This window comes from Anoplopoma fimbria, chromosome 12, assembly GCF_027596085.1.
Source record: "Anoplopoma fimbria isolate UVic2021 breed Golden Eagle Sablefish chromosome 12, Afim_UVic_2022, whole genome shotgun sequence".
In the NCBI taxonomy this organism is placed as follows: Eukaryota; Metazoa; Chordata; class Actinopteri; order Perciformes; family Anoplopomatidae; genus Anoplopoma; species Anoplopoma fimbria.
Genome location: NC_072460.1, coordinates 12,235,972 through 12,246,169, shown reverse-complemented (window position 1 = coordinate 12,246,169; position 10,198 = coordinate 12,235,972). Strand labels below are relative to the sequence as shown.

At 42.8% G+C, this 10,198-nt stretch overlaps 1 protein-coding gene across 1 annotated transcript; it reads right to left on the bottom strand.

Annotated features, from left to right (window-relative positions):
- Positions 1–908: 908 nt before the first annotated feature.
- On the bottom strand, positions 909–8,474 carry inavaa (innate immunity activator a). The gene is made up of 10 exons (XM_054609935.1): positions 8,418–8,474; positions 4,247–4,341; positions 3,659–3,792; positions 3,379–3,501; positions 3,047–3,281; positions 2,903–2,956; positions 2,482–2,707; positions 2,170–2,316; positions 1,393–2,074; positions 909–1,001 (listed from the first exon to the last, which is right to left on the bottom strand). The coding sequence occupies exons 2-10, from the start codon at positions 4,308–4,310 to the stop codon at positions 909–911; spliced, it is 1,758 nt and encodes a 585-aa protein (XP_054465910.1). The 5' UTR covers positions 4,311–4,341; positions 8,418–8,474.
- Positions 8,475–10,198: the final 1,724 nt, after the last annotated feature.

Below are 10,198 nucleotides of genomic sequence, written 5' to 3'. Positions count from 1 at the left end.
CGATGAAGCATCTGAGCCGTGAATATATCCTCAGGAGGTTGTTTATAGACTGTAACTGGATTGTAAACATCTGGTGTGAAGACCAGCTGACACCATCTATATCAGTCTTTGAATATAAAACATTTTATGACACTTTTGTTTTATTAATGCGTTTTGAAATACTTTGTTCTCTTACCTTCTAGAAAACAAAGCCACAAACTTAACTTTCAGCTGTATTTTTTATTATAAATATACAAAACATATCAAAACTGATACAATCACTCTGTTAGTAAGAAGACACCATACTGAAGTGAAAACATTCCTCAAACCCCCGTTTAAGGCAACAGTGATTAATTATTAAGAGTTAATAGCAAACGTTAAGATTCAGCTCACTTCAAATCATGGCTAGATGTTAAATTTTAACTAAATATATATCTGCTTATTTGTCCAGCAGAGCAATGAATTTTTAAAGGTGTATCAACATTTTTGTAATTATTTATGTTGCAAGGGGGAAACTTTCATTAAAACAAAAGTATAGTATCAAATAAAAAAATTATATTAGGAATGTGGATACTTTTTTCGAAAACTACTGTAGATGAATTTCATGTGCAAAATGTGTGCCAGACACAAAGAAATTCAGCAACTGTGTTTTAAATCGGTTTGGTATTAACCTAATTTACCTCAGAACTTTTAAAATCATCTAATAGAAAGCAATTTAAAATAAATAAAACTGGCATAGCACCTTACATTAAGTTTTAAATTAAAAGACAAGCAATATGTGCTCAGCGGAGTCACAATAGGTCTACGTTTTCTGCATCATGTAGACATACAATCTCACAGAGAGTCCACAACCTGAATAAATACAGAAATAAATATAGAGGAATAACACACATCCTACTGAACATACTGCAGAGGAGTAGAGGTTCTAGTTACACCTGGCTCACGATTTCAGAATCCTCTGCAATGAACCACTGAAGTGGAGTCCCGTCTGCAGCTCGCTGGAGAATCACATTACCTGAACCCTGTGAAAACATGAAATCAGTGTTCAGCTTACACATTCTGCACATACATACAATTTATATCTGATTAATTGATCAAAACAACATAATTCAGCAACTATTTAAATAATCAATGATTCAATATCAGTCATTTTTTTCCTTCCTCTTAAATATGAGGATTTGTTGCTTTTTATGTCTTAATATGATTGAAAACTTAATATTTGGTGGTTTGGACTGTTGGTCAGACAAACCAAGACCTTTAAAGATTCCTGAAAATTGTGCTGGATATTTGTCATAGATTTCTGATGTTTTATAATCTATTAATTTATTAATAAAACAATCATAAGAGTCTAACAGACACTTTCACTCCTGTGTTAGTGGCCATTATTTATGTTGTAACATGATCAGTACTAACCTGTTCAAAAGGAGGCAGATGAGCTGAAGTGGGGCTCATGACACTGAAGGAGCTCTGCTGGTCCAGGCAGCCCGGTCTTAACTTCTGCAGCTGATTCCTCTGATGCCATGACTTCAACTCCTCCGACACAATGTCCCTGGGCATTAGCCTGAAGGCGTGGTTCGGGTACTCATTCAGCGAGGGCGTACGCACCAGCCTGGTGTAAGGTGGAGGGGGCTTTGGGGTTCTCCTCGGGGATGAGGCTCCCCCCTCCCACTGTCTCTGCTGAGGGCTGTGTGGAGGATGAGGGGACAGGAAGCTCTTTCCCATGTCCAGGCCTTGAGGGGAGAGGGGGCCGTCTTCAGCGTTTGCTCTGACGTAGCCATGGCCGGACTGAGACTGGTTGTTGTTCTTGTGTGAGCTGGTGAAGGTGGAGAGCCCTTTCTTCTGTGCTCCAAAGTGGAATCCGTAAGGCGGCGGGCAGAGCTTTGGGATCTCAGTGGGTCCGTCCACGCCAGGAGAGCTGATATAGGACGAGGAGGACGAGTGCTCCGAGCTGCTGTCCTCCGAGCTGGACTGGTAAGGACGCAAGGGCGTGTACTCTGGAGAACGCACCATGAAGTCAGCCACAAAGCGTCGCTGGGGAAGCCTGGCTCGCCCTTGATTGTTCTCCACGTCAGCTGGTGGCTTACTTTTGGGAAGTCTGAGGAGACATATCATGTGAAATTGTTAAATTAAAATACGCATGTTTTTTGTGGTCTTTGTGCATTAGTGTACTGATCTGACTTCTCCGTGTACCTGAAGGATTGGGAGCCCTGCCGGCGAACGTGAAGCTCTGGGGTGGAGGGCGCGCTGGTGGAGTTGTTCTGACGCAGGGCCGTTTTCTTTATAAACTGAGACAGAGGGATGATGCTCTCTGCTGACATCTGGGTTCCTGCTGGACTACTGCACACAACAAAAACAGATAAGATGATGTGAGATGTGCAATACAACCTGTGAGATATGAATGCTGACGCTAAGCTCCCTTTTCTTTTGTATTTTCTCTCTTATAGTCATATTAAGACAGCAGTTATGTATCAAATGGGCAGTTATTACACTTCAGATTCGTACCTGGACCTGCTGCTACAAACAGACTGAGGGTTTGTGGGCTTCTGGTAAGGCTGATCCAGACTGGACTCTTTCCAGGGAGAGTTCTGGATGGGAGAGCGCAGATACTCCACACTGAGCTGACTTGATGACTGCTGGGACGACTGCAGGGTCGATGCTGACAGCTGGAGGGGGTCTGAATAGGAAGTGACCATCACAGGAGGAGAGAGAGGGCTGGGCGAGTCCACATCTGTGGATGATCACAGAGAGCATGGAACAGTCGGTATCATGCTGCTCCAAAATATATCTCCAATCTACATAATGTATATGCATACATCCTTCCAATTCATACTTCTTTTCACTGTTTGTCTTAATCTAAGCATGTCTATCAGAGAGTAATGATCATCTTCGAAATATAACATGTGTAAAGGTTCTCTCCACTCACCATCATCAAGGGCCACCACATCAGACAGGGAACTGTCATCAGACGTGCACAGATCTGCATGCAAAGAGAACAACATTTTAAGTGTCCATCAGAGCCACTGAATGTGTTCATGGAGTTTGGCCTGAAGAGGGCAGCAGTACTCACCTTTGTTTTGGTTGTTTGAGATGCTGATGCACGGGGAGTTACACTCGCTCTTGATCCTGTGCTGGAACACGGCCTCCTGCAGATCCTTCACCTTCTTCTCCTCCCTCTTGAACTGCTGCAACCGGCTCTTCTTCTGTGGTTTGCTGAGGTTCCCCTCCAGGGAGAGTTTGCGGGCCGCCTCGTAAATCTGCCTCTGAAGAGCCAAGTCAGTTTCCAGCCCCTGCAGCTCTGAATCCTACGACGAACACACAACACACTCTGATTTTTAGTTTAAGCTGATGAATAATCTTTTTCAATCCCCAAACATAGTAAACACTGATTGAGGCCCATACCTGTTTATTCAGATGGATCAGACCTTCGTCAAGCTTGAATGAAGCTCCAATCCTCCTTCTGACCCGAGGAAGCTTCTCATCTGGCATCAGAGGATAATCTGAAGGCAGTTTACCAGTCAGCTCCTGTCAATTCAAAATAAAAGACTTGATTACAAAAAGGTGGAAACTGTGACCTTAACACGTATAATGCAATTTAAACAACTCATTTAGAGCTATTTTAAATCCCCCTAATAACATATTGGTAGTGTGTGCATGTTATAATAAACTAATAATTACTTACTGCCTCCCTGATGCAGAGCTTCCTGAGCTCCAGCAGGCAGAGCTCCAGACGCTCCTCCAGAGACTGGTGCTTCAGCTTCAGGGCTCTGGTGTGTGTGATCAGGTCCTTCCCTGGGGACGTAGGGCTGTCTGGACCTAGAATGAACACACAGGTGATCAGGACAAGCTTTCCTTATTAGGATCTGTATCAGCCGTAGAAATTAATATTCACATTTTATATATTTTTTTCCTATGGATGACCGAGAAATTCTTTCATCCCATGAAACATGGAATGTTCTTTTTTTGTGCCTACACTGTGAATCAATTTCCCTTTGGGGATTAAAAGTTAATCAAAATTAACCACTGCTTTTGATAAATCTGTAAACTAAATTACTGCAATTTGTGACCATTAGACCATTTTATATATTCACATTTTCCCTTTTAAATGTTTTTGAATCCTTTAGGTGAGGTAGAAATTGGTTGTTAACATATAAAATAAGTACAACAATGTGACATGCAACATTTTATTTAATTTGCTGTTATCATGCAGCCCTAACCCTTTAACATGACAAACGGGGAAATCAGATGCTGTATTTTGTGATGTTCTTACCAGAGTGGACGATAATCCCACTGTCAGTGTCACTGATCTCCTCTTTACTCTCGATTGCTGTCATCTCGACTGTCTGCACTTCTTTTCTAAAGGACCTGTTGAAATAAGCAGATATTCTTCATATCAGTAAAAGTTAGGTGGATCACTTATAAGAATACAGACTCTCCTGTTGTTTTTCCACCACATGGCTTCATTCACGCTCCCTGCTGCTGCTTTACTTAACAAAGGTGAATGACTGGCGAGTGTCCTTTCACACACTTATCCATGCAGCTCTCCATCTCCTCCCTCCTCCTCCCCCTCAACCTCTTTCTCCCCCCCATGCTCCCTCACAAAAGAGGCAGACCCCCATGCTTGACTCGGCACATGTGCAGGGGTTAATCCGAATCGGGGTGCCATGGCGACGGGGCACGGTGGGGCTGGCTAGGGGAGCGTGTCGCCATGAGGCGTGTCAGAGGGCGTTTAAAGAGCCCAGGCCCCGAAAAAGAAAAGCAGATGGCAGCAGGAATTACCCCACTCATGGACTGCACCTGTTCCCCCCACACCCCCCTCCCTCAGCTCCTATTCAACCAGTGTCCAGAAAACCCTCTGGGGGGCTTTGAAGTGGAAGAATGTCTCAATGCTGGGCTCGTCTACACAGCATCAGATCACAAGGTCCCTGCTGACTTCTGTGCAACACTGCCCGTTTCACTAACACACTTTCACAAACAGGCAAACACCATTAAGGTTTATGGCCCGCTCTGCTCCATTGTTGCCGTCCACCAAACATCTGACTTACAATAAACAGAAAAACGAGACGTGGAGAGGAACGACGGCAAGAAGAGGAAAACAATGAGGACAACAAATTGGAGATAACATTCAGGGAAATGTTGAGGCTTTTAAAACACAGCTAGTGGGTCTGTGTGTTGCTGTTTTGGTGAAATCGCCTCAGGACGAGAGAGAAAACTTGCTGCCATAATTCTTTCTGTTTTCTAGGCCAATGAATTTATTCTGAATCTCACATGCCTGCCACCACCCTAGACTTCTCCTTCAGAAGGCCAGCAGAGCATCACAGACACTAACATGATTAAAGCATATTATAAGCCTCACTTATTGCTTCAATGCCACACATTCATAAAATGATACTTCATGAACTCGATGACTAACGGGCTGATATCATGCAAACATAGCTCATACGATGAGTAAATGATGCGTTTTTATTGAGGAATAAAGGTGATGCAACGTATGAAAACAGAAGCCACATGAATGTGATTCTAAGGCGGTCGTGTATAATCCACAACTCTTGTCCCTTCCTCTTTGTTTTGAGATCGGTATCAGGCCTTTTCCTGTGGGGACCGGGAGGACACTGAGATAGACAGGATATTATTGTGTATCAACTCATGTGAACTGACGCAGCTATGAGCAGCCATATAGTACAATGAGGCACAGGCAGCTCGAGTCAGTAAAACAACACTGCAACAAAGGCCGTGTATGCACCAACCAGCCTCAATAATCTGCTGTGGGCGCAGTATCTGCTGACGACTCTGCTTCAGGGCTTTGCGGCGTTGTTGGGCCAATATTGAGACAAGGCTACAGTGAGAGGTGGGGAAAGGAACAGTGCTGAGTTTTTACTTTGTAAGGTTCGAGGGCCTGCTGTACTCTCAGACACATGGCTCAATGCTGCAGCGATCTAAAACTATGGACGTCAACAAGAACCCAGTCTGGTAATCAGAGACAGGCAGGGTGATGTGGGATTTACCCACTTACACCCCATAACTCTGAAGACTTTCACAAGAGTCTGTGGTCGGAGGGCTGAGTGAGTGGGTGGATGGGTGGATGAGTTGGGGTAAAACAGCAGATCTTGATAGAAGTTGCAGCTTATTGCCAAGACGCTGATGCTGTTTGTCATGGCTTACATAAAGACCTTGAAGTCGTGGGAGTGTTGAAATCCTACTGTTATGTAGAGCCGAAAAACTATTTTTCTTGATTGAGGAAACAGGAACAGAAGTTAATTTCCTTGAGGGGTAGCCGCTGATAGCACAGTCTCCACCCGGCTTGATTGATGTAGTCATAACATCTTAATTGTGGTGCATGTGATCACCGCTAACGGAGACTATATAGGAACGTGCCGGTGATGGGAGCTCATCATCCCACCCATCCTCGTTGCTCACCGGACCGTGACCGTGTAACATGTACGGAAGTGGGTGTTTATGGCAAGAGATCACGATGTGGATTCACTGTCTCCCAGACTTCCCCCGCCACCCTTTCCCATGAGCCTTTGGAGCTGCGATCTCCTGGAATGCCGCCACCACCGCCGCGTTCATTACCACTGTGGTCGGCCCTGGAATTACCAATGGGGACCAGCCTCGCCGAGGAAACAGTGAGGGATGCCTGAAACCAGACCGGGGCCTGTTCAAACCCTGTAATTAAGACTCTCCACTGAATGCTGATACTATGGAAGAAACCAAACGACCTTACAGCATGCCTTATTTCAGAGTCGGGTGAGAAGCCAAAATCCATTCAGCAGAATGGACCCGCTCTGCACACAATATGGGCTGCTGGAAGAAAAGTGCATCAATGTGGGGGAGCGGTGGGAGAAGAAGAAAAAAAAAGCAGTGTTGTATTACAAAGCACGTCACTGAAGTCAGATCTTTGTCTTAAGAAGCTGTGTTGAGCGTGGAAACTCCACAGACTGCAGCAAAAAGCAGTCAAGAGGCTGTGATCACATTAAAAGCCAAGGTTATGAGTACTCAAACACTGTCAGCTGTTTTCCTTTGTCAGATCAGCATTGTTAAGCAGTGCACAGGCCTTAGTTATCCAGCAGAGACAATGCAGGGGTAATAAGCACCATGTCGGCCTGCACTCAGTCACTGGAGGCCATATGCTGACCAGACTCACCAGCTCTGTCTCAGCCAAACGACAGCGTAAATACAGAGGGCAAGAAGAGATGCTCCATTGTTCTCCAGAGGCTGAAGAGCTGACCGAGGTTGTGACACCTTGTCCCTCTGAGTCATCGTTTCTGAATGGACATCGATGGTCCTCTCGGGCTCTTTGGCAGGATGTGGTTACAGCTTTTCACCCACAAGTACCCAATCGTTTACAAAAGAACTGGGGGACTGCAGGGGCATGGTAACACAGAGGTGTTGTCTTTAGCACCACAGTAGCATAGCGTGTCTGTCAACATGTGGACTGAAAGAGATGGTGTTTATTCTGCTGCCTTTGGCACAAACAACTACCACCAACCGGCCTGCTGCCCCACATAAATCCTAAAGAGTTGTTTATCAGCGAAACCAATCTGTGTCCTATTCATGGTACAAAACAGAGCTTATTAAACTGCAGAGGCAAAAATCAGTCTTCCAGATAGTAGCTGTTTTAAAAAAAAAAAAAATCATTAATCATAATTGCTTCGTCTGATAGTTGTAATTCTGAGGTGATTTAACTCTCTGCAAACGCATACCTTTATTTTAGAGCTTTTTTTAACACAAAGTATTTTTTGAATGAGGAGCAGTGGTTGAAGGAGTACTCTGATCCTTTTCAGATCCTCACATTACTTTACAAGGCAAATATGGCAATACCACAATATGAAAATATTCCATTTCAAATCGCGTGCGTTACATTTTGCTTAAATAATAAGTACAGAAATATCATTAATAAAGCACTAACAGTCTCAGAATTAAATAAATCTTATATACATTATAAGATGAGATAATCCTTTATTAGTCCCACAGCGGGGAAATTTGCATTATTGTAAGCTTTGCATTAAAAGTTGTATTCCAAGTATTCCAAGTGAGTGGTAAATAAAATAAATGAAGTGAAGTAAAAAGAACAATATGTCCTTTTGTATTCAAGTTGTGTAAAAGTAGAAAGAAGCAGAACAAAATGAAACGAAAATAACAAGTAGCTCGTGATTGTTGTTAAGTACAAAACTCGAGTACATGTACTTAACGTGACTTATTTTACAACACTGAAGTAGAGTACGTATCTTAATGACATGTTTTAAAGACATAGCAATTTCAGTTCAGACTAATTGCTCTGTACCGTTTCTCTAAAGTTTCCGATTTATAACATCATCCCCTCGCCTCACAAAGTTCATCAAACTGAATACTGGTTAAACTCATGTTGCTGCTCCTCTCCTGTGCGGTGCTGTCCCTTCACACATTATGTTGCTGACCTATACAAAGTATTGTGCACTTACCTCGTAGAGTAATATCTGCTCCTCTACAGCATCCTCTCTGAGACAGCAGAAGGTGTGCAGACTTTCTCTGGTCAGATGTGAAAGCGACGCTTGGGACATCTGTTTCAGTCTACTCCACGGTCTCGGGGAAGGGGGTCAAAGCTTAATTTGTTCTTGCTAAAGAATTTCTTTACAAACAAATATATCTTGTTTTAACTTCAATGTATTTGTTACTCAATATACGCGGTGAAAAAACATTTTTTTTCAATAAAGTAAGTGCAAGCCGGGAAAGTTAGATTTAGTGGTGCCAGTGATCCCCCCCGGACTGTTTTAAAATGGTTTGGTCCGACGCTACAGACTCTCCAGACACGCTCTGCGTATTTGCACAGCACGCGACTCACTAAGGAGGCTTTTAATTTGAAAAAGAGCCACAAAAGAAGAATGGCCGGAGGGAGAGACAAGTTGTGATAAAACCCAGGACAGCTGGTGAGCAGTGGTGGTGGTGAACAAGACCACACTCACATCTTCCTTCCGCCATGATGATGAACAAACGAGCAAGTGTGTTAATTGGGCCAAGATGAGCCACACATTCATCCAAGAAACCCACATTCAAACAAGTATACTGTAGAGACAAGTGTACTTTGGATTGCTTACTCGCTTACTTTCTACTAAGCTGTAACTGGCCCACTGGCCTATTGAGAATATTTTATGCATTATTGGATTGATTTGGCGTTTAAATATTATTATGTTTTATTACTTTCTTTTGCTTATTCTCTATGTATACATTTCAGTGGTTAAACGTAGGCCTGACTAGTATATTGCTCTAATACTGTGTAAAAGTTCAACTTTAATATACTATCTATTTGATGCTACACTTAAAGCCAACTCCATTGCATTTCAGAGGGAAATGTACTTTTTAAATCGAGTTATCTAGTTATCTATGTGCAGATTAAGATTTGCTGTTTAAGGTGGTTTCCCTGACTATCCCACATTTCTCCAGTGCTTTAACCAGGCCCTTGGGTATTCCTACCATATATATTCTGAAAAGCCTCCTCCAGATGGCCTGTGCTTTCTCCTCTCCTCACATGATGGAATGAAAAGATCAGCTCATTAAACAAAGTCGCATAGCCATGTGAAAGAAGCGTGAGAGTCCTAAGGGAGAAGAGCCGCATGCAAATCAATTCCCGGTGCTTTGAATTGTGTCCAACAAAACAACACATCTCTGCAAACCATGAAGCCTTTATTTCCACAACACACAGACGCACTAAAAATCAAAAGTCATGTCAGAAACATAAACATAAACAAGCACTTGTGTGGGGGATTTCTATTAATACAAAAGAGTTCTGTTTAGAAATGTGAAGAATAGCTTAGAGGTTTCATAAAGTTAAGAATTATGTGGCCCTTCCACTAAACAAACAACAAAATATTTTCATGATCCTTTAATCCAAGAGGAAGCATGATAGGTTGAAAAATTGTATAATGAGCATAAAAAACATAAAAAATATCCATCCTCTTTCCCTCAACAAATGTTGATCCATATAGTATATATATAGTTATAGTATAAGTACTCCACTCCTTTGTCAGAGACAGAACTGTTTAAAAGTTTAATGCAGACATTTCTAAATATGTGTTTCTTGGTATGCATGATTTCCTAAACAAATTCTGATATTTCAAAATATAATGTTAAATTCACTAGAGAGAGATGTGAGCTGGTGCCTCTGTGATGTTCCGTAGCCTCGTTCAGCAGACAGTGAACATGAAGATGGTGAGATGCAGCAGGGGCTGATGGGAGCCTCGCCGCC